Raw genomic sequence first — 25,040 nt, 5'->3', positions numbered from 1 at the left:
CAGTGGTTGATTTTGCTTTGCCGCTCTTGCATCTGCCTCATGAAAGTCTGCCTCTCCACTGTCCACGTCTGTCTCTGCCTTCTTAATCCTCTTCTTCCACTTATTTTCACACTTACCTTATCTGAAGTCTCCAGTCTTATTGTCCTAGGAGCTACGGAGTGAAAGGATAACTGTGGTTAATTCTCTTTCCTAATCTTTTTTGTTAGAATCAGGATATTCCCATAATTAATGCAGTCCTTTCCTTTGGCATTGCATGATACCACTTATTCACATCAGTAGATGTTTATCAGACCACACATTCGCCACAGTCTTGTACTGTGAAGGCTTAAAAGATGTATGAAGACACAGTCCCTGCCTTAAAAAACTTCTCCTTAGGCTGAGGAGGTCAGACACTCCCAAAGACTCAGGACAACACCCAGTGATGAGAGAAAGGAGATGCTCCACTGAAACACCTGGAAGGGAATTTTGTTTAACTTTATGTTGTTGGGATTTTTCTTTAATGAGTGAGTGACACTGATTGTAGGAAGATAGAAGAAGGAGAGGACGCTTTGGGCTGGACTTACCAGAAAAGGATAGTGAGACGTCATGGAACTAGAGCTAGACCTTGAAGGACACTGCGTTGCAGAAAGAGAGTTGCGGTGGGAGGACTCTCAGTCAGGATTATGGTGTGGACAGAGGGACAGACAGAGGAGTGTGGGCTGACCCTCGAGGAGATCAAAGGATCTCATGATGATCATGGGAGGAACAGTGTGAGAAGGTTGCTTAGGACCTCATGGTGTAGGCCCCAAGCTTCTTTTTCTCTTGTTTTGTATGCATACACACGTGCACTTGGATACGTACTCATGTACTCACATGTGAACTTCCTCTTCTGTGAGACACGACAAACCATCTCTCTGTTTCTCTCAGCATTTTTCTTGATGATAACCTCATTTATACAGGCTTTATACATGTATACATTTATACAATAATCATTTATTACTAATGATTCTTCAACTACCTTGCATAACCTTTTAATCTGGATGCATGAGTGCATGCTGAGTTACTTCAGTCGTGTCCTACTCTTTGTGACCCCATGGGCTGTAGCCCTCCAGGCTCCCCATCCATGGGATTCTCCAGGCAAGAATACTGGAGCGAGTTGCCCTGCCCTCCTCCAGGGGATCTTCCTGACCCAGGGATGAAACCCACATCTCTTATGTCTCCTGCATTGGCGATGGGTTCTTTACCACAAGCACCACCTTGGAAACCCTAGTTTAGATGGCTTCTGTTCAATTAACTGGGGAGACTTTTTTTTTGCACTTTGTTTCTGTTTTAGTGTTACATGTATTTATTTAAGAATGAGAGTTTTGCCTTCGGCTTATGTACAAGTGGCTTCCCAGGTGGCTCAGTGGTAAAGAATCCACCTGCCAATGCAGAAGATGCGGGTTCTATCCCTGGGTCAGGAAGATCCCCTGGAGGAGGAAATGGCAACCCACTTCAGTATTCTTGCCTGGAGAATCCCGGGGACTGAAGAGCCTCGAGGGCTGTGGTCTATGGGGTCGCAAAAGAGTTGGACATGACTGAGCGACTGGACACACACCCATGCCGTGTAAACAGTTGTGCTCTTGACTGGTAAGCAAGCTCAGTTCTTGTTTAGTTTCTTGGAGTTCACATAGATTTTTTTAAAAAATCACTAAACCCCTGTCACCATTCTAAATCCCTGGCATAACCCAAATTAGGATGTTGTATCTACAGTTTTATTTTTCCTATCTTGTCTAGATTGTAAATGCAAAAACTGGCCTTCCTCAAGTTCTCTAAAGGAACCTAAAGAGAGAAACTTCGTTAGCTGCTCCCTTGAGGATATGATGGACCATGATATTTACTTTTTAATTCTCAATTTTAAAAAATTTGAGTATTATGTGGAAATATAAGAACTGAATGGTATTTTGAAAAGCAAACTGTAACAAATGGCCTTTGCAGGTATTGATGTTATATCACCTGGCCAGCTTTTGGGTATCCATGGAATACACAATCTATCAGGAATTAATAAAGTTGGGAAATGACCTGCCAGGTTTCTGACATCTTTTCTGTCTGGCCTGCTGTGGAGAACAGGAGATACAAATATTGTTTGTGTTGCTCACTCGGTTGAGAGCAGGGGGAAGCAGGGCCCACTGGCCGCCCATTCTTGGGCTGGTGGAGAGGCTGTATGGAGAGGAGTTAGATTCGTGGCCCATCACCCACTCTCCCAGCTGTAATTCTCACTACATTTGGGGGTGGGTGGGGGTGTGTCAGCACCCAGGTACATCCTTGTCAAAATCAGCCAAGATCTTTGAGTGAACTTCACTTTAAAATCTTTGAAAGTAACCACCCAAACTGCAGCCAGACTCATTGTTCCTCTTGAAGGAGTATGTCCAAAGCCGAGGAAGGTACTGTGGTGTCTTGGCCAGAGCTGGGACTGAGGACCCAGGAGGTTTGGGGTGAGGCTAGTCCTCATTCTTCAGCCTCAGACTTACACATCCCACTGCCTGGGGCATCTCTGCTGGAGTGTCCCCCAGGCACTTGAAGTTCAGTGTCCAGAAAAGAGCCCATCATCCTCACATCCTCCACCTCAGCTAACAGGGTGATGAGAGGCTGAGGGCTCCGCAGAAGAAACAAACGTGAGTGAGGTGGTTTCCGTTGAGGAGGGCAGCTTGGCTTCGTGTCCAGCCCTTGTCTTTGCGTGTCTCCCTTACTCATGGGCTGTATTACTTTGTGGTCTTCTCCAGTTGATTTTTTACTCTTTTCTGGATCCTTCTCTGAGCTCATTTGAGTAGCTTAGAGACTTTCCAGGAGTCGGTTTCTCCTCAGCTGCCCTTTCCTCCTTTTTTGCCCACTCCCATCCCTTCTCTTGCCTTCAGAACAATACACCTGAGGGTCTTCTTTGTTAGGTAGGGCCCCGTGTCTTCCGCCTCATTTGGCAGTGACTGGCTGGGCTTTTGAGCCTTACTGAAGATAAACATTGCTCTGGGCATAAAGCAACTCAGATTTTGGCATATTGTGGGCAGTGGGTAGCTGAGGTATAGTAAGAGCTATTTGGCTAATGGGCAAGCCTGTCTGAAGAAGGCCTTCTGGTCTGACAAAATAGCGAGCGTATTAAAAAAATGACTCCACGTCTAGACTGTTAAGAGTTTCAATCCTTGTTTCAGTGTTTACTTGATGTGTAACATAGGGCAAGTTTCTTAACCTCTCTGAGCCTTTATTTTTTTGGCCATAAAGCATGGGATAATAGTATTTACCTCAGTATCTCATGAGCATTAAAGGGGCTAAAAGATCTGAAGTGCTTCTCAGAACTGTTTGGCATGTGGTAAACACTTAAGTCCTCCCTGCTGCCTTAGACAGCAAAGAATCTGCCTCCAATGCAGGAGACCTGGGTTTGATCCCTGGGTCTGATCCCTGGGTCTGAAAGATCCCCTGGAGAAGGTAACGGCAACCCACTACAGTATTCTTGCCTGGGAAATCACATGGACAGAGGAGCCTGGTGGGCTAGAGTCCATGGGGTCGCAAAGAGTCAGACACGAGAGAGCGACTAACACTTTCACTTTCAAACACTAAATAAATGTCTTAAACATTTAGTAATATTATTACTATTATAATTGAATTTGAAACTCATCCATGAGAATCAAAGTGGTCCTACCTGTCACTCCTGGTTTTTCCCGGCATAGTCAATTTCATAAAATGGCCTCACAATAAATATTTCTTCAATTGGCCTTCCTGCATTGTACTTTCTCATAGCTATTCACTGGTTCCTTAATGAGATATAGACCATTCCTTGTCTCATACTGACTTGTCATCAACAGTTTACTGTCTTCCACACCAGAGTTTTTGGTCATCGAGGAAGGGATTGTTTCTCATGCATTGTTTTATCCTCAGTACCTAATATAGGGCTCTAAACATAATACATGCTCAAAACAATTTTTTACATGTGAGATGAACATAATTCTGATAGAAATAAAGCTGATAAATTAAGAACATCAACTTCTTTAGCTGGTTTATGCCTTTCTAGAAAAAGGACCACTTCACCGTCTTTTCCAAGGGCCTTGCCGGATCATCTCATAGCATCTCATACCTTGCATGTCTTTTCTGTGAAGTTCTTTAGCAGCAGTGAAAAATGAAGATTTGCTTTCATCTCAAAGGCTGCCATGTACTCTCCTTGTGATAAGAGAGAATCAAACAGATATGGCTTATAAAATAGCCCCTCGTGTTGGAAGAACGGTGTCCTGGCCTTGGAGGAGTCTCCGGATACCATCTCAGACTCCAGGGTCACACAGGCACGGTTACGACTGCCCTTTGTAGAGGAATCGGTGAGCGCAGAGCCTGGGGAGATAATTGTGGTTTGCCCTTTCTGTAGTTGGCAGTCCTGGGAGGTAATTTTTTGCATCACTCTTCAACTTTTGCCTGTTCCCTCATAATGTTTCTTTATGGAAGGCTATTGCTTTGGGTTTGAAGATCACTTCTTTACTAGGTTTTTGGTATATATGAGAGCAATATACATCAAACAGATCAATAGCCTCCTTATTACTGTCAAAGCCAACATTCAAGTACCTGGTGTGTTATCCTCAGGATAAGTGAGAGAGCCCAGGTGGAGAGAGAAAGGAAAAAATAACAATAATACTTACTTTGTTCACTGACTGTTTTAAGTGCTTTGCAGACAGTAGCTTATTTAATTCATTTTTACTGACCCCATTTTAAGGATGAGGAAACTGAGGCACAGGGAGCTTTAGTAACTAGTAGGCACAGTCCCCTTACTAGTAATAAGTGGATCCTCAAGTTGAACCTGGCACTCCTTCTTCAGAGTTCATGCTCTTAACCATGAAGCTAGACCTGAACCCCTACTTTGGAAGCCAGTAGTTCTGTCTCCAGAACCCTGCAGTCTGGAAGCTGTGTTGCCAATCAGTCCCTGTTGGGATAAAGGGTAGGAAGTGGTATGGAAGAAACAGACCTGGATAATGTTTGTCAACTAAAATTAATCCCTTGGGGAATCACTGGTTAGGAAAAATTGAGACGCACCAAAGCAGTCTAGCTAAGCAAGGTTTGTTTCCTGGTTTAGCACATTTACTACATGGATGGTTGCGGAGCTGGTCACAGTCCTTTATGGGACCAGTGAGTCTGCAGAAGGAAGACTGCAGCTTTGCTTTTCACAGTCTTGAATGTTAGCCATGCAGAAAAGCATGAGGGAACCAAACCCCTGGTTTGCGACCGTGGAAAGAAGGCTCAGAGTTCTGCCCCATCTCCTGCTGCCTTTCTCAGTCTGACTCAGAAGCCGGTGAATGCATTGCCTCAGGCAGAGGCAAACCTTAGACTGTGCTAAGTGCTGACTGAACAAAGGGTCCTGCCAGTGGGCCCTACAAGGTGGGTGGAGTATAGCTTGAATCCAACCTAGTTAAGACTGTCTGCATTACCTGAGGATGGAATTATCACGCCCAAAGGGTGAGGTCATAAACTGATGGGAAGGAATAGATCTAAGGAGACAGCAACAGTTCTTTTTTATCCCCAGCTTTACCGAAGTATAATTGACAAAATTATAAGATATTTTAGGTGTCCGTCATGATTTGATACATGTATACACTACAGAAGCATGTATCCATCCGTTAAGTGACACATCCGTCACCTCACATCACAGGCAGTTATTTCTAAAGAACCTCAGGGTAGGTGAAAGTGAAAGTGTTAGTCGTTCAGTCGAGTCCAACTCTTTGGGACCCCACGGACTGTACCTGCCAGGCCTCTCTGTCCATGGAATTTCCCAGGCAAGAATACTGGAGTGGGTTGCCATTCCCTTCTCCAGGGATCTTCCCAACCCAGGGATTGAACCCAGGTCTTCTGCATTGCAGGCACATTCTTTACCACTGAGCCACCTCAGAGTAGCTGGTGGAGACCAAAGCTTCCCCAGAGCCAACTCCTTTCCTCCTGCCATCCCAGGGTCTGTGTTCCCGGGGCAGCTGTAACAAGGTGTGACTGGGAGCCAGCACTGAGTGGAGGCCCTGCTCCCAGCACCAGAATGGCTCCTTTTTAGTTCTAGCACTATAGTAATTTTCATTCTATACAGACATGCTCCCAACTAGTATCTGCTTTAACCTGTTACCCCTTGGCACCACTATCATCCTACTCTTGTTTACTGAATAAATGGTACAGCTGTAGGCAGCAGGGAATTTTCCATGAGGTAAAGAAGATGAGGATGTAATACTGTAGAATTACAATCCAAATATAAACATATATTAAGGTAAGAACATGAAAAGTCATAGGAAAATGTGGACACTAGAATGTTATCAATGTGAAAATTAGGTGTACACACACACACACACACTTATTGCTCTGAATATATACATGTAGTAGAGGAAGGGGAGGCTTTATGGAAAGAACACTCACCTAGGGCTTGCAAGCATTTTATCCCACCTCTGCTCCTAAGTCGCCACATAAGCTTGGAAAAATCACTTGTCTGTTGCCTTTCGTTTGTAACCTAGTAAAGCAGGTTAAGTTGTCTTTATAATCTTTTCCAACTCTAAAATGATTCTAAGATGTAGTTGAACTGACCTCGACTCATGGTTGTGTGGGAGCTAATTACTGTAGTCAGATCAGTGATGGAAAGTTGTGCTGGAAATATAGGCATGGTTGTAATTATTTTACACAGAAGGATTTCTGTGTGCCTTGTGACTCTACTTCTGGATGAACTGCTGTTGCAATTTTTAAAATAAAACAGTTTAAAAGAAATCCTTGGCCTTAGCGGTGGAGCTCTGAAACCCGAATCTGACTGGTGCTTCCCTCCTAGCTGTGTTCACGTTTTCATCTGCTGGGCAAGTGTAGTGGTCAGCTGGGCTTTTGTTTCCGTCAGTCTCACTCTCTGGGACCTAGTACCAGTCCTCTGTCTGTGTTTCTTGTACTGAGATCTCATGTTGGGCTAGAACAACCATGGCAGTGTGGTTCTTTATCCTGAGTTCTGTGTTACTCCATTTTAATTCCCTTTCCCCCCATCTTTCACTAGAGGGGGAAAAAAAAAAAGGCCAAATTTGGGACTTAAATTGACTGCTTTTTCAATTATGACTTTTCTCAAAGACCTTGGAGCCAACAGAAGTGGGAATATTCCTGTGGGCTTAGAACAAGTGAAGTCACCAGGACATGGCTCCTGCTGAATCTGTGATTCACCCTTCAGTACCATTAGTCAGTGCAAAGAAGTTGCAAAAATAGGTCACAGAAAGTTGATTTTATATGGTTGTATAGTTTCCATTGGTTATATTTTTCAGAAACAACATGCCTCATCGCCAACTGGCATCCTAATTCCTAACAAATCTTTATGGGAACTCTGAAAATGAAGTGTCTTTGACTTTTTTTTGCGGTGGTTCTGTTAATGTATTTTATCTTTCTTGGCTAAGGAGGACTATAGTTACTAATTTTACAAATGTCTAGAGTTACCTTCTTAAAACACAGATCTTTTCTTGCTACTCTGTTCTTAAAAATGAATCATGGTTCCCAATTCTTTAGAAAAATCAAGTATAAATTTTCTAAAGCATCCAGATAATCTTTCTAAGTTTATCACCTGCACCTTTCTTCCCCACCTAGTGATAAAGATCCCTGGTGTTATTTGCTCAGTCATGTCTGACTCTTTGTGACCCCGACTATAGCCTGCCAGGCTGCTCTGTCCATGCGGTTTTCCAGGCAAGAATACTGGAGTGGGTTGCCATTTCCTTCTCCAGGGGATCTTCCCAACCCAGAGATCGAACCTGGTTCTCCTGCATTGCAGGCAGATTCTTTACCATCCTGAGCCACCATGGAAGCCCCTTCCTCCCCCATCTAGGTGCTAATTTTGAATGTGCCATGTGTGTTCAACCAACTTAGCCTTTGTTCATGATGTCTCTTCACCCAGCCTTCTTTACTTTTCACAATTCTCCATTATTTTTCAAGGATCAGTTCAAATGCCACATCCTCTCTGAGACCTTTCCATCTTTTTCTATTTTTTTAAATTGAAGTATAGATGACTTACAATATTGCATTGTAATATTACATTATTGTAATTACAATATTGCAATAAATACATTATTGTACTACAATATTGCAATATTACTTACAATATTGCATTGTAACTTCTGCTGTACAATGTAGTGATACACTGTTTTTATACACTGTACTCTATATAAAGTTATTATAAAAGATTGCCATATTTCTTGTACTGTGCATTACATTCTTGTAACTTATTTATATCTGCTAGTTCATACCGTCCTTCACCTATCTTTCTCCTTTCCTGACCTCTTTCCCCACTAATAACAACTGGTTTGTTCTCTGTATCTGTGTATTTTTAATTACAATTATGCTTTTTCTTTTACTTCATGTTTCCACAACGCGTTTTATTCTGCTATGCATTATAGGTAATTGCTTGACCATTCACCTCTCACAGTAGGTTGGCAGTTCTTTGATGCAATGAATTGTAGACGACTTTCTATCATATCAGGTATGAGCCTATGCAGGCTGTTTGGCTGAATTCTATGTTTTGTTACTTGGAAAATCAGGATGCACAGTTTTTTTTTTTGTTTCCAGAATGAAAATGACCTGACCTCTGTTTCAGCTTTCCTTACCTAAAGCCTGAGTCAAGTTGAGTAAAGTTAGTTATTATTAATACTGTCAGTAAAAGCTATCATTTAGTGAGTTAACTTTATGCCCAGACCTGTGCTAAGAAGTGTTCATCTGTTATCTTATTTAATATTAATAATAATTTAATATGTTAGATAATATTGTCCTGATTTTACAAAGGAGACCATGGAGGCTTAGAAAAGGTAATCTCACCAAGGTCATCAGGCTGTAAGTGGAGAAGCTCCAGGCCCACTCTGGAGGCCACACGTAACCACGCTATAAAACTGCCTCTCAAGTCTGAGGAAGCTTCAGACTCATTCCCTCCACCGCAAATAAAACACAGTGTGATCTAGATTGAAAATCTGGAGGTTGGCGTTCCACCCTCAACTTGCACACTTTGTGGTATACCCTTGGCCAAGTCATTTTGTTTCCTGGAACCTCATTCCAAATCTGTTAAATCAGTTAAGATGCTTTTAGAAGCAAGTAATAGAATACTCAACTCAGTAAAAGTGGCATAAATAGTGAGGCCATTTATCATTTTATTTTTTCATCTAACAGATAGCTATTGGACATAGTGCATATCAAGCACTGTAGGCAGTAAATACTTAAGGACACCTCCCTCTGGTGGCCCTAGAGTCATCAAAGATCCAGGTACTTTTCATCTTTTTTCTCTGCTGTCCACAGTATATTGGTGGTGTCTCTTCTTTCCCTCATTGATGCAAGATGGCTGCATTAGCCCCAAAGATATGTATCAGCAGCCAAAATCAGGAAGGGAGAAAGCAGGGGCTCGTGTCTGGGTCTTTTCTCAGAGGACCCCAAGAGCACCCCATCATCAGTCAGAACTGGGTTCCATACTGGTCCCTAAAGCAACCTCTGGCAAAGGAAAATGGGGTTACCAATTGCTTTAAACAAACCATGATACTTTCTGTGGGGACGGGGAGAAGCCATCTCCACACCTAAACACAATTAGGGTTCTCTTGGTAAAGATGAGGGAGATAGCTGACAGAGTAGACAGGCGCCTGACAGGCTCTGCCTCAGATAGGGCTGGGCTGGAGACTTCTAGCCCCTTCTGCCTCTGAGTTTCTGTGATTCAGTGTTACCCAAAGATGGAGCACTTATCTTAAACTCTGGTGGCCTCAGTATAGGAGATTCTTTTATACTTAATTCCTGTAGATTAATGAAACAGAATGAGAAGCTCACCGTGGCAGACAGTGAGCATCATTTGAAAGCTGATGTTTGGAAATGTTTTCTGGGTAAAAAAAGTTCCATAAACACTAGAGATTATCCTTGTTACAGAAGACAGAAAACCTCTGAATTTAAGAGGTCGAGTCTGTGATCTTCTGGTCAGGTTCACATCCAAAAAGTAAAATTGACCAGGTCTGTGTTGACTTATACACTATCACTGTTGCTCACGGCACAAAGAACGGAGAAGATCCCTAACCGTGTATCTAACTCCTATATAGTCAGATATGTTATAGGTCTGTTTCTTCTAGAGCTTACACAGATAGCATGTCCTTTCCCCTAAGTTTATGAAGGGAAAACAAATGGGACGTTCTCTTTCACCAACAAAGGAAGACCTCCGAAGTAGCTCATGAAAGAGATACCACTTGAGCTTAGTTCATTTCTCCCAGAATAAGTTTGTTAATGACCATCCGTGAGCACTGCAGTAGCCAGCACTATGTACCGTATATAAAATGTCCAGAACCCAGCCCCTCTTTGATTCCTGTAGATCATTCTCTTCATGTTCTTTGCCGTGGGCATTTGTGACAGTGTCGTAATTGACGCGCATCCTGTTAAATTCATTTCCCTCCTGTGACTCTAATGAGAACAAAGACCCAATACTAGTTAACTTCTCCCTAGTTTCTGGCTTAAACACGGTCAGATACTAGAATATGAAACAAATAGACTTGGAAAGCAAAGAGACTTAATTGATCTAGCATGTCAGAGAAGTCTTCATTGAGGAAAGGATGTTCCAGCTGAGCGCTGAGAGTTGAGCACATAGCGGAGCAGAGGTGGAGATGAACACAGCCTGTGGGGGGCTGGTCAGAGGCTAAGCCAGAACAGGACTCATAATGGACTACGAGTTTATGGAGGACCTTCAAAGCCAGACAGAGAGAATTAGCATGGTATATTGGGCAAGAAGCACTTGAAAATTTCTTGAGAGTCAAGATTGAAAGGATATGGACTTCCCTGGTGATCCAGTGGTTGAGACTCTGAGCTTCCACTGCAGGGGACATGGATTTGATCCTTGGTGGGGGAACTAAGGTCCTGCATGCCACTCTTGTCCTCTCTCCCTGTCTTTGCACACTGCACTCCCGGGGAGAAAGAACCTCCAGGCAGCTTTAGGAGAGGAAGCAGGCATGTGTCACTCAGCCTCTGTAGGAAACACTGATTCTGGCCCGCTCCTCTCGATGTAGTTTGCCACCCATCAGCCCTGTGTGGGCTGCCCCCTGGGAGGGAAGGTCTATGTTGAGTGATCTAGCGATTCGCTGGATCCGGTGATCCAGTGTTGCTGGTGACTCACAGGGAAGTCTGTGTAATTCTGGGGCTCTGTTCCTGGCTACACCCCTAACCTGTAACCTCCAGCTGGCTCATGTTCGAATTGCCGTGAGTCTGACTACCCTCTATCAATCTCAGTTGGTTTGCAACTTGGTTGAAGAAGAGAGCTGCTATTTGCTGGGTCCCCTCAGGCCCTAAGAGTATGGAAGGATTGGTCGATGGGGTGGAAATGAGAAAACTCTGCCAGTCATCATGATGTGAAGTGATGGGACTCAAATTAGGATGACCGTGGCAAAAGAGAAAGTGGGACTTTTCTCTTTTGTGAAAAGAGAAAGTGACTTTCCCCAGCACTGGCTCCATAAAAGAAAGTGACTTTTCTCTTTTGTGAAAAGAGAAGGAACGGCTGTCCTTGGGCTGTGAACTCTTGATAGGATCTGTCTGACTCATTTGGTGTTCCCACAGATCCCAGCAGAGTCCTTTGTGCGTGCATCCAACAAGTGCTTGTGGAGCCAGTGCCGCTAATATGGGGGTGAGAGGGACATCCAGGCCCCTGTCTTCAAGGAGCAGCAGTTCTTTGAAAGAAATAAAAGAAGGTTGTAAGATAAGAGACTGAGAGGGGCCCTTTAGCTGAGGTGCTGAGGGGCGGTGGCCTCACTGAGGATGGCACCTTTGAGGTGAAAAGCTGAGGAGATGAAGACGTCAGTGGAGCTGGGGGGAGATGTGCCAGAGAGAGGACACAGCAGCTCCAGAGTCCTTGAGGCCAGAAAGCACTCAGCTCATTCAAAAAATACAAGAGGCTTTTGGCTGGAGTTAGAGAAGAAATGTGAGATGGTGTGAGGTGAGGTCAGAGCGGTAGTCAGAGGCCAGACTGTGCTGGACAGAAAACAGAGACATAGGAAGCATCTAGAATCTGGAGGAAGGAGACAGATTGAGGCGTCGGAGAGGCAGGTGCGAGTGAGTACTTTGGAACAGACACAATACAGTTTGGGATATTAGAAGGCAAGAGGAGAAGAGATCGTAGAGGGGTAATTTTCAGATGTAATAGGGGAAGAGTCTGAAGAGGGAGATTCCACCTTCAGAGTGCAGGTGGAAGGTCTAGCTTTTCCTGGTCTTCCTTTGAGACCAGAAGCTGAACTAGGAAACAGATCGACTGAATCCTTAAGATGTGTCAGGCATCATTCTGAGAGTTACTGATTTCTTCATCATAATACAATGAGGTAGGTACTATCATGCATGCGTGCTAAGTCACTTTAGTCATGTCCAACTCTTTGCAACCCTATGGATTGTAGCCCACCAGGCATTATAGCCCATCCCAGCCCACCTTGGGATTCTCCAGGCAAGGGTATTGGGAGTGGGTTGCCATGCCCTCTTCCAGGGGATGCTCCTGACCCAAGGATTGCACCCACATCTCTTAACATCTCTTATGTCTCCTGTAGGTGGATTCTTTAGCAGGCAGATCCTTCACCACTAGCACCACCTGGGAAGCCCAGGTGCTATTATAGCCCCATTTTAAAGATGATAAAACTGAAACGTGGGTTAAGGCATTTGTCCAGGGTTACCCAGACAGTTAGGACAGAATTATGATATAAACTTCGGCCAGTTGGCTTACGCACCTGTGGTCTTAACCAGTGTACTCTCTTAGACTTGTAGAGTACATTGGTTTGTGTAATGTTGAAGTGAAGCCAAGTAAAATATATATAAAGGCCCTCCCTCTGGTGCACATAGAAAGAGATGGTAGCATTTGGAGTTTGAAGGACTAAAAAAGGTGTGGAAAAATTGTTCTGGGATTGTGTTTGAGATCCACGAAATGAATAAAAGAATGAATTGCCAGGATTAAAGCGATAAAAGAAGTTAAACAACATGAATTTATGTTTGACCAACGCTCTGGTCTGAATATTTGCATCCCTCCAAATTCATATGTTAAACTTATGGCCCCAGAAGTTATAGAATTAGGAGGGGGGCTTTGCAGGATGCTTATTAGGATGTGAGGGTGGCGCCCTCTTTTCACATTTATTCGTCTTGTTACACGAACTTAAATGTTTCCTTTAATTTGCCTAGATAATTTTGGTTGGGAATATTGTCAGCACAGAGGCTTTTGAGTTCTTTGAAAACATTAAAACATTGTTCTTTGTCTTTCATTCTGAACTATTGCCTGATCTTTGGGAGTCATATTCCTAAGACTTCATTCCTTGTCTTGACTCAGGCCATTCAGACTTTCTTGGTAAACTAAATGTTTACCTAAATGTTTCATTAACTGTGATCTGGGACATGCATTTAAAAAAAAATGGTGTTTTTTTAAAAACAAAATTGCATAAGGTGACCAAAATGGAAGCCCATTTTGTTTAATTACATATGGTAATATCTGTGAATAAGTCTCGCTATTGTTTATATTATTATTACATATATATATATAATGTCTTAAAGCTTAGTCTCAGACACTCTACAGTCTGGGCAGAAGGATTGTGAGTGCTGGGATGTGGAGGCAGAATCCTTTTTTCACATTTCTTATTGATTTTCTTGGAATATTTTATTATATAATTTAATACATATTTGATGAGTGTGAAATAGTATCTGAAATGAGTCACCAAGGTGGTATAGCCATAGCGCCTTGTGGCTTCAGGGGACGACAGCTGTGTCCAACTAGAGGGGATGAGGAAAGGCCTCGGGAAGAGGTGAGATTTTATACTAGCTCTTACACAGGAGGAAAACATGGACAAGAAGAGATTCGGGGAAATCTAGGCTGGGGGGAACAGTGAGAGAGAATCCATGGTTGGGAGGGGCCAGTAGTGAAAGTCACAGCAAGCCCCCTGGCTGGAGTGTGGGTAGTGGAGGAGAGTGGCCGGCGTGTGTGGAAGGCCCCTGGAGAAATTCATAACAGAGGGATCAGGCTAACATCCTTTGACCCTCCTCATCAATCTCCACATCCCACAGGACAGCCACCTGTGGCATATTCTCACAAAAAAGAAGACCTCGAGATCTATATAGCAGTGGACAGTAAACCTAGGAAACAGGAGCATTTGAACAATACCCTGAGGACACATTCAGCCAAATCCAGGCTGTGCGAAATTCTCCAGGACAAAGGAACTAATTTCTTCAATCAGTTGTTGCTGTTCAGTTGCTAGGTTGTGTCCGACTCTTGTGACCCCATGGACTGTAGCCCGCCAGGCTCTTCTGTCCATGGGATTTCCCAGGCAGGAATACTGGAGTAGGTTGCCATTTCCTCCTCCAGGGGATCTTCCCGACCCGGGGACTGAACCTGCATCTCCTGCATCGGCAGGAAGATTCTTTACTTCTGAGCCACTGCTGCTGCTGCTGCGAAGTCGCTTCAGTCGTGTCCGACTCTGTGCGACCCCAGAGACGGCAGCCCACCAGGCTCCGCCGTCCCTGGGATTCTCCAGGCAAGAACACTGGGGTGGGTTGCCATTTCCTTCTCCATCTGAGCCACTAGAGAAGTCCAAAATATATGCCATGACAAAGGAGAAAGAAGGAATTGTTAGAGATTTAAAGAGGCTTAAAAGACCTATCACAACTGTATGGATCACAAACAGGCTGTGGAAAATTCTTCAAGAGTTGAGAATACCAGACCACCTTACCTGCCTCCTGAGAAACCTGTATGCAGGTCAAGAAGCAAGAGTTAGAACCAGACATGGAACAAAAGACTGGTTCAAAACTGGAAACGAGTATGTCAAGGCTGTATATTGTCACCCTACTTATTTAACTTCCATACAGAGTACATCATGCAAAATGCCAGCCTGGATGAAGCACAAGCTGAAATCAAGATTACTGGAAGAAATATCAATAACCTCAGATATGCAGATGACACCACCCTTATGGCAGAAAGTGAAGAAGAGCTAAAGAGCCTCTTGATGAAAGTGAAAGAGGAGAGTGAAAAAGCTGGTTTAAAGCTCAGCGTTCAAAAAATGAAGATCATGGCATCTGGTCCCATCACTTCATGGCAAATAAATGGGGAAACAGTGGAAACAGTGATAGACTTTTATTTTCTTGGGCTCCAAAATCACTGCAGATGGTGACTGCAGCCATGAAATTAAAAGACGCTTGCTCCTTGGAAGAAAATCTATGACAAACCTAGACAGCATATTAAAAAGCAGAGACATTACTTTGCCACAAAGTTATGTATAGTCAAAGCTATGATTTTTCCAGTAGTCATGTCTGGATGTGAGAGTTGGACCATAAAGAGAGCTTTGCTCCAAAGAGTTGATGCTTTTGAACTATGGTGTTGGAGAAGACTCTTGAGAGTCTCTTGGACCACAAGGAGATCATACCAATCAATCTTAAAGGAAATCAACCCTGAATATTCATTGGAGGGACTGAGACTGAGACTGAAGTTCCCATACCTTGGCCACCTGATGCAAAGAATTCTCATTAGAAAAGACCCTGATGTTGGGAGGGACTTCCTTGATAGCTCAGTTGGTGAAGAATCTACCTGCAATGCAGGAGACCCTTCATGTTTGGGGCATGAAAATGGTATGACATATATTGTAAAGCTCTTATCTTTTAGATTGGAGGTATAGCCTGAAGTATTGACATTAGAAATGATGAAATGTTTGCAATTTGCTCTCAAATATTCCAGCAAACACACACATACAAAGCATGAGTTAAAGAGGAGACATTAGCAGAAACCCGGTGATTTTTTAAATTTTATTTATTTATTTAAATTGGAGGCTAATTACTTTACAGTACTGTGGTGGTTTCTGCCATACATCGAAATGAATCAGCCACGGGAGTACCGGTGTTGCCATCCAGAGCCCCCCTCCCATCGCCCTCCCCCTCCCATCCCTCTGGGTTGTCCCAGTGCGTCAGCTTTGAGTGCCCTGTTTCATGCATCGAACTTGGACTCTGTTTCACATATGGTAATATACGTTTCAATGCTAGTTTCTCAAATCATCCCACCCTCACCTTCTCCCACAGAGTCCAAAAGTCTGTTCTTCATATCTGTGTCTCTTTTGCTGTCTCACATATAGAGTAGTCGTTACCATCTTTCTAAATTCCATATATATGCATTAATATACTGTATTGGTGTTTTTCTTTCTGACTTACTTCACTCTGTGTAATAGGCTCCAGTTTCATCTACCTCATTAAAACTGATTCAAATGCATTCTTTTTAATAGCTGAGTAATATTCCATTTTGTACATGTACCACAACTTTCTTATTTATTCATCTGCTGATGGACATCTAGGTTGCTTCCATGCCCTAGCTATTGTAAACAGTGCTGTGATGAACATTGAGATACATGTGTCTCTTTCAATTCTGGTTTCCTCGATGTGTATGCCCAGCAGTGGGATTGCTGGGTCGTATGGCAGATCTATTTCCAGTTTTTTAAGGAATCTCCACACTGTTCTCAATAGTGGCTGTACTAGTTTGCATTCCCACCAATAGTGTAGAAGCTTGGTAATTTTTTCAGACTGAGGGTTAGGTCCATAGGAAAACGTAAGGTCAACCTAAGGCGTTTGAACTTTATTCTGTAGGACTAGGAAACTTGTGCAGGGTTTTGGACTGATGAGGAGGCATGAGAAAGGTTGTAAGTGGTCCAGAAAGGTTACCCTGGTAACTGAGTGGGACATGGTGGGTGGGGAGCAGGACTTACCATGGGAGCCCATTTAAGATCTTGATTAAGACGGTGGCTATGAGAGTGGAAACTTTTTTTTGGAGAACAGAGAGAGGAAATAATGGCCAAAGAGGAACTCTTTGGTGGGTTGGCAGGACAGAGATGAATCAGGTGCATAAGATGGGGAAATCCCCTTTTCCTCTTCAGTCAGTGGCAATTTTCGTCCTTAAGCCACTGCTCTGAGTAGTATGGAACAAGGAGAGCAAAAAGGGGTCTTTGTTCAGGAGGAGCTGAGCCAGGTCTTCATGACTGGCCACAGTGGAAAGCAGTGGGGAAACAGAATTCTCAGGCTCTTTTTGTTTATGTTTTTGTCTTGTTTCTTGCTCTTTTTCACAAGAGAATTAGTCTCTTCTAGTTTCAGTATGAAATTTAAAGATGCAGTGATTCATTTTGATCATCTTTCTGTTTTCACTGGGGAAATGGTGATAATCTTTTTCAGAGGTTCTACCTGAATCATTTATGATATTAGTTAAGACAGAGATAATATTGTTCATTTGTGAAATGAAACACTTTAGAAAAATGTAGATGATGAAATGATATGGTCTGGAGAAATAAAAATTGACCTATGGTAAATTAATGAAAGCTTGGATTTAAGTGTATAACTTCTGATTTGTCAATAGCAAAAATATTCAAGATAAACTTCAGATTCAGTAGAAAGTAACAGCAAGAGATTAAAGAGAAATGGTAGTTCTCCAGCCCTCCACAGTCAGCGATAATTCATACTTCACACACAACATACTGATAAGGTTTGATATAAACAGGCCCTCCAAAAGGGAATACACTCGGAGAATAGTTTTCTGATCACATCTGTTCTCTTCTTTTTCAAGAAATTACACTTCAAACTGCGGTCTGTAAGGATGGGTCATTTCCTATGATTAACCCCCCTGTTCTCTTTCTCAGTTTAACATACCTATTTATTTTTTATTAGTTGGAGGCTAATTACTTTACAATATTGTAGTGGTTTTTGTTAACATACCTATTTAGAGAGGGCTGAGCTGAGGTAGGAAGAAAATATTGAAACACTCTGCATTCTTGACCTTATTCTGCAGCAAGAAGGTCAGGGAACTTTTGAGACTCCCTACTAGACTTCCATTCAGTCCACCCAAGCTGGCCTCTGTTCTCCTAGCTTATAAAGGCTTCCTAGGTGGCTCAGTGGTAAAGAACCCACCTGCCAGTGCAGGAGACATGGGTTCAATCCCTGGGTCAGGAACATCCCCTGGAGGAGAAAACGGCAGCCTGCTCCAGTATTCTTGCCTGGAGAATCCCATGGACAGAGGAGCCTGACGGGCTACAGTTCATGAGGTCGCAAAGAATCAGACACAACTGAGTGACTGAGCGCACACACACACACACCCTCTAGCTTGTACAATCAGAAAGGAGTGAGGTGTGCTTCTGGTTTGGGTCCAGTTAAAGTTAGAATTTCTAATTTGTGGTAGCTGTTATAAAATGCTCTCAGGGAGGAGAGAAAAGGAGAGGAAATTTCCTAGCTAAAAGCAAGAGAGATGGTTTTTCTTTTGCTCAGGAATGCGTAGCTGAGCTGTTGGGTCTCAGGAGGGCTGGGGATGGAGGGATGCGTGGTTATGGGTCTTGTTATGGAAAAGGTTGAATAGGCGCCTGATGGAAATGAGAGGGAGGAGGCCACAGCAGTGTGTCTAACAGCACTGCCTCTCTTATTGCATTATCAGAAAAGATAGATAACCTGAGAATAGTCTTCCATTATCTCTCTCTACAAAGGGATTAGTGCAGGTTGCAAGAAATTAATGGCTTTTGAATTAGCACAGAAATACTAATGAATGTCAGCACCAGAGATGTAAAGTAGGTGAAATTAGCTTTTCTCTGCTGCATTTCTCTCCTTTTCTCTTTTGGTTTGCTATTTTAAGATCTAGATCTGTGTTACTCTTTTTTATTTTTTTCTCCATCCAAGATCAGAAATCCTACCCCTTTGGGAATGTGATTTGTCTTCTTTAGGGAGTGACTCAATTAGTTTATGACTGTCTCGGATGTGTCAGCAAAAAGGTTGAGAAACATCTCAGAAATGAAAAACTTTACTAGGCAGGAGAGCTACCTCATTTTCACGCCCGATGAAAGTATCAGGACATCTCCCAAGTGACAGTCCCCTTTTATTAAAGTATGACATCTGTATCTATGGCAGCTAATCATTAATTTAAGATGGCATGACCAGATGAACTTATGGGGAAGAGGGGAAGAGAAGGGAAGGGAGTTACCCCTACTATATGCTGGGCATTATGCTAGAAGCTTTATGTTCTAGAAGCTTTATTTCTATTCTGATTTTACTAAGTACCCACTATGTACCAGACATTGCACTATGTACTGTGATATAAGGATGTCAGGACAGACCTCGCCCCTGTCCTCCGTGGAGCTTATAGTCCAGTAGGGCAGACACACTTCTTTAAAAACATCAGCATTTATTTTATTTGTTCAGATATCTAAATAAGTTATTATAATACAGCCTGAGAAGAGCCCATTAGAAGAGAATAATAGTAAGGATCCCTGCTACTGACCCAGAGGTGTGTGTGGGCAGACTAGGGCGTGGGGTTAGGGGAGTCAGGGCAGACTCCTTCTAGAAGAGAGGAGCCTTGAGTGAAGGGTAAGTGTGTGGTAGCTGGTGGAAGTGGTGGAAGGGGCACTGCAAGTGAAGCGAATAGTGTAAGCAGATTCAGAGAGGGGAGAGAACGGCTATCCCAGCAGACACCTGAGAAGTAAGCTAGTTGAGTCATGTCTGGAGAGCTAGTTATGAACCAGAAGGCCCCTGGCCTGGCCTTGAAGACTGATGGGTGTGTCTAGGAAACAGGAGCTTGTGAGCAGCACACATCACGCTCTGTTCTTTCCGCTGGCCCTTCCTGTCTTTACCAACCTAAGGAAAGATGAGTATTGGCAGAGAGTCAGGTCAGGTGGCAGGAGGAGCATTCTTTCTCTCATATCTGGTGCTTTGTAGAACACTGGGCTTCCCTGGTGGCTCAGTGGTAAAGTATCTGCCTGCCAATGCAGGAGACAAGGGTTCGATCCCTGGGTCAGGAGGATCCCCTGGAGAAGGAAATGGCAACCCACTCCAGTATTCTTGCCGTAGAAATCCCATGGACAGAGGAGGGAGCCTGGTGGGCTACAGTCCATAGAGGTCGCAAAGAGTCGGACATGACTGAGTGACTAACCAACAACAAAAGAACATTACCTAGAAAACCAGAAATTCTGGCAAAAAGTGGTTGTTTCACGGGCCCACGGAGCATAACCCCAGTCACTCCAATGTTTCTGTTTTCCAAATGGGCTTCTACCTGTCTCATTGACAGCAAACCCTCAGCTGCCCAGTACTTACTTTTGCAGTCAGAATTCCACCCTAGTTAAGTTCTTCAGATGTGAGGGTTTCCCTCAATTACATCTTGTTGGTTAGACACTCTCTTGGAATTTTTACTACCTCTGTTTAATATTGTGTTTGGTTGGAACCAGCAGGTTAGGCCCTGATCTGCTTGTTTTCTGGCGCCCGCCTTGTCATCTCATTCAGTTCATTCATGTTCATGGATTAATACATTACTTTTTTTTTTCCTTTCTTTCTAGAACACAAGCCGGCATTCCCGAACATCCTGAAGAAGGGTTACCTGGAGGTTCGGAAAGACCACGACAGTTACTGGCAAAGCTGTTACGCTGAGCTCTCCCCCTACAGCTTATACTTCTACATTCTCGACAGCAGTGGGAATCAGAACCTCTACGCCACGTACCAGCTGTCCCACTTCCAGAGCATATCCGTTCTGGGCAACCTCGAGGCCAGGCTGGTGGACACCGTCCTGTATGACAACACTCAACTGCAGCTAAAGGCCGAGTCGCCATGGGAGGCTTTGGACTGGGGGCAGAAGCTCTGGGAAGGTGTGCACGCCGCTGCACCAGCCTACATGGGCCGGCCGGGAGAGCTGGCCGAGTCCCCGGGGCTTGGCCATCACGTCGACTGTCCACAGAATCATTGTTTACAGAAGAAATCCCGCGAGCTGCTCATGCCATCCCCTGTGCTGGATAGCCCCAAACAGTGTCAAAACATCCTCAAATCCGGGACACTGTACAGGCTGACCATGCAGAACAACTGGAAGGCATTCACGTTTGTGCTGAGCAGGACCTGTCTGATGGCCTTTCCGCCAGGCAAGCTGGACGAGGACCCCCTGCTGAGCTACAATGTGGACGTGTGTCTGGCTGTCCAGCTGGACCACCTGGACGACTGTGACTCTTGCTTTCAAGTCATCTTTCCCCAAGACATCCTCCGCCTCCGTGCTGAGACGCGGCAGAGGGCTCAGGAGTGGATGGAGGCCCTGAAAACAGCTGCCAACGCAGCAAGGAGTTCAGAACAGAACCTGCAGGTCACGCTGAGGACCAAACCCAGGGATCAGATGGGAGGGCACGAACTCAGGAAGAGCAAACGCCAGTCGGTGACCACTAGCTTCCTTAGCATCCTGACGACTTTGTCCCTGGAACGAGGGCTCACGGCTCAAAGTTTCAAATGTGCAGGTATGAAACAACATTTCAGCCTAAAACTCATTAAAGAACAAAATTCTGAATCCCACAAGTGGAATTCACTTGAAAAATCCCTTTGAGAAGCCAGTCCCCGATACTTCTTGCATCTCACTCAGTCGTGTCCAACTCTTTGTGACCCCATGGACTGTAGCCCTCCAGGCTCCTCTGTCCATGGGATTTCTCAGGCTAGAATACTGGAATGGGTAACCATTCCCTTCTCCAGGGAATCTTCCCGACCAGGGATCAAACCCGGCTCTCCCATGTTGCAGACAGATTCTTTACCATCTGAGCCACCAGGAAAGCCCCTCCTTTAAGGAGTTTGCTGGGTTAAACCACCTCTCCATCTTCATACCATGCTGATGAAGTAAGTAGAAGCAGCTATGATCTACCCACTGAATCAAAATGACTCGGCTGCAGCATCAGCAGGCTAGAGTGTAGACTTCCTGCATCTGCTGTGATTTCATTTCCTCTGCCTTCTTAAATCAAGGTCACTGGGAATGTAAGATGTCTTCTAAGAGACATCCATGCCCAAAGCTGACTGCTGGCATTCTTTAGGTAAGGAAAACATCCATAGTCAGTAACTGTCATTGATCATGACCTTGTCAGATTCTGTTAAGGTAGACTCCAGAAAGTCAGCCTTGATAGAGACCCTGGAGGTGGCCAAGTGCAGGGTGATGATGAATGAGCAGGTGACCTCTGAGTCACGATGGGCCAGGCCCTCATCCTCGGGACTCCTAGGGCTGCCGGAACTGCTGTGGAGGGTGAGACTAAGGTGCAGGCCAAGGCCAGTCATCTGGTAGTCCTTAAATCCCTATTATTGCTTCTCTCCCCTACTCACCATTCCTCTCACCTTCCCGCAAATAGGAAACTGGAAAGCACACACCCCTCACTAAACCAGGTCTGTGTGTCTACTAGGAGTGAAATCAAATTATTCCCCTTTCACTGTGCATGCTTGTATGCTCAGTCGTGTCTGACTCTTGGCGACCCCGTGGACCGTAGCCCACCAGGCTCCTCTGTCCTTGGGGTTTTCTAGGCAAGAATACTAGAGTGGGTTGCCATTTCCTACTCCAGAGGATCTTACCAACCCAGGGATCAAACCCATGTCTCTTGTGTTTCCTGCATTGGCAGGCGGGTTCTTTACCAACTGTGCCACCTGGCAAGCCTTTCCCTTTGACCAAACCCCATGCAATTTGTCACAAGAAATTTACTACGGAGGTGGCTTTACCTGGAAGCCTGATTTGGAAAATTTCAATTCAGGTGGATCAGATTTAAGTACGTTGTTTAAAAATGAACAAGGGACCTGCCACCAGTCAAGAGCAGATTTTCAATTTCATGCCTCTTCCTGCGTTCAGAAAAGTGGTGGCACAGTGAACCTTTGAATTTAGCTTAGTTATGATGGTTGCCTCTTCTATTGAAAAATAATTTACTCAAAGTGGGGATTAAGTGAATCATCCCTGCTTTGTCTGGAGGGCCTCAGTAGTTTGGGAGCAGACACTTGCAGGGTGGGCTGGGAGAGACCAGCAACTCCGAGCCAATAAAGAAGCCAGACTAGGTGAGGTGCACACATCTGCAAGCTTGTGTGATCTTGTATTAAGTCAGCCAGCTACTTTCGGAAAAGGTTTTTGAGATAGGGAGATGCTGGTTTTAGCACAGTTTTTAGAAATTATTAACATTGCAGTGTCTTCATATACTAGTGCATATATTATATTTCAGAGTTCAGCCAGTCAATAATAATTTATGAGTGCTTGTTCTGTGGATGCGCTGGAATTGTGGTGCACGCCTGTTGCTTTAGACTGCTGAGGAGGGCAACAAATCTGCTGTGTTATTGGAATCGGGAAGAACAGCTCAGCTTCATTTTCAAGGTGGAGACCGGAGTATGAATCGGGAACTTCCTAGTAAAAGAGGGAAGAAAAGCCTCAGGTGTTACACAAAATGATCCCTTTGTGGCCTTCTACTTCGCCTTCCTGTCCTAAGTTTGCTTCCTGATGGAGTGTGCCCTGCATACACCTTGCACTGCCTGAGTAGCATCTCTGATACCCAGAGGAAGGAGGAGTACAGGTGGAGGCTACTGTTGGGCAGTTATACCACATCTGGCAGATGGAGAAAGGAGAACAGGAAAAAGACATAGAAAGGTGAGTGGAAGAGACAGGGAGAAGGAAGCTAAGTGGAAAAGAGTAGGAAAAGGATGATGTAATGGGCTGGGATAGAACCTGGAGCAGCTTCTTCGTGTGTGCCTGCTAGGCTGCTTTAGTCATGTCTAATTCTTTGTGACCGTATGGTCTGTAGCCCGCCAGGCTCCTCTGTCCATGGGATTCTCCAGGCAAGAATACTGGAGTGGGTTGCCGTACCCTCCTCCAGGGGATCTCCCCAACCCAGGGATGGAGCCTCTTATGTGTCCTGCCGTGGCAGGCGGGTTCTTTACCACTAGCGCCACTTGGAAAGCCCCAGAGCATCTGCTTTAGGGTCCGTGTTTTAGGATGCCACCCTTTGCTGTGTGAATCATGCCCACTGATTGGCGGTCTGGAGAATAGGCTGTGGATGGTGGTAACAGGGACCCCGGAGACAGGGTAAGGTAGTCTAAGCGTCCTGCCTGCTCAGCTTTTACCTTCTTGCTTTTGGTTTGGAGTACTAACAGGGCACAAGTAGGTTTCTCATTTGGCGAGGGGAGAAGTCAGTACAGTGTGGCTGATTCTCAAGTAAAATGTTTAATTTCACTTCACGGCCCCTCTTCCATCAGAAACAGCTACGCTCAATTGCTGTGTGGTACACGTGGGTTATGGGTGGCTTTGCATTTTTGCTAAATACCTGTGCCCAGAATACTGGTTTCCTATCTCAGATAGGCATACTCCATCTCCTGTAGGGGGCAGAGTCTCAAAAGAAAAAGGCCCAAACTTGGTAAGCAAACCTGAATGTTTTTTTAAGTTACTTAGGAGGCTCTTCTTTATATCAAAGATTATTATAGCAGATGGAACTTGAAAAATTGACCTATGTCTCTCACAAACACAGTTAATCTAAACCAGCTGTTTGTGCATTTAGTCCTTGGGTCCCCTAGCTTTTCATCTTCATACAAACGTGCATTCAGTCAAAGAGCTGGTTGCATATAGCATGTTTACCTTCCAAGCTGTCAAAAAGTCCAATAAACTGTTTTTAGTTGAATCTTGGCTTTCTCTATCATTTTGGGGGAGAAGCTAATTCACAGTATTTCACTGTTTAAGTGGGCCTCTTTAGACTACAAGTACTTATGTCCACTTGGTCCCTCCCCCTTTAAATATTCCTGATGAATAAACTTTAACAGTGGAAGATTGCGCTGAGCAGGTCTTTATCATGATGTCATTCGGTTGCTATTCGGGTGAGCCACAGATGTTGGCTTTTAAATCTACAAAATGGTGCAGTTGGCCTCATTTCACTGAATACTTTCTGTAGGTGAAGAATTTTCTATATCCTTTTTAGAAACTTAAAGAGCCCCGGCAGAGAAAATGGACCCTGACCATCCCCAAATGCCTGAGGTTACGGTTTTGAAAATACATGCTTGCACATAACTGTTTATTTCTTAACATGCGCTTGAACTTTTTATAGTTGTGTTTGATTATGTGTGGTTTGTTACATGGCTCCCTCTCCAGCTCCATGGATGCTAGGAAACCCAGCTACAGTGGTCTTCCTGCTATTCTGTAACCTATTCTTGCTCATTCATGGCTCCAAGGCCCTTACACATACTCTTCCTTCTTTCTGAGAACGTGCCTTTGAAAATTAAATTCTTCCATTCATTCTGCCATTTATTGTGTGCTGAGTTTCTGACCACATGCCTGAACCTCAGATGTGCCTGGAGGAGTC

The 25,040-nt window shown here is 44.2% G+C and overlaps 1 protein-coding gene across 1 annotated transcript in view; it reads left to right on the top strand.

Moving 5' to 3' along the window:
• The window catches only part of PLEKHM3 (pleckstrin homology domain containing M3), a 207,057-nt gene that overhangs the window by 26,377 nt on the left and 155,640 nt on the right, over positions 1-25,040 (top strand). The window contains exon 3 of the mRNA XM_020893655.2: positions 20,268-21,203. Within this exon, the coding sequence (XP_020749314.2) occupies positions 20,268-21,203 (936 nt within the window). The remainder of the gene's footprint in view (positions 1-20,267; positions 21,204-25,040) is intronic.

Source organism: Odocoileus virginianus, chromosome 30 (assembly GCF_023699985.2).
Source record: "Odocoileus virginianus isolate 20LAN1187 ecotype Illinois chromosome 30, Ovbor_1.2, whole genome shotgun sequence".
NCBI classification, from domain to species: Eukaryota; Metazoa; Chordata; class Mammalia; order Artiodactyla; family Cervidae; genus Odocoileus; species Odocoileus virginianus.
This window is presented reverse-complemented; position numbering and strand designations above follow the sequence as displayed.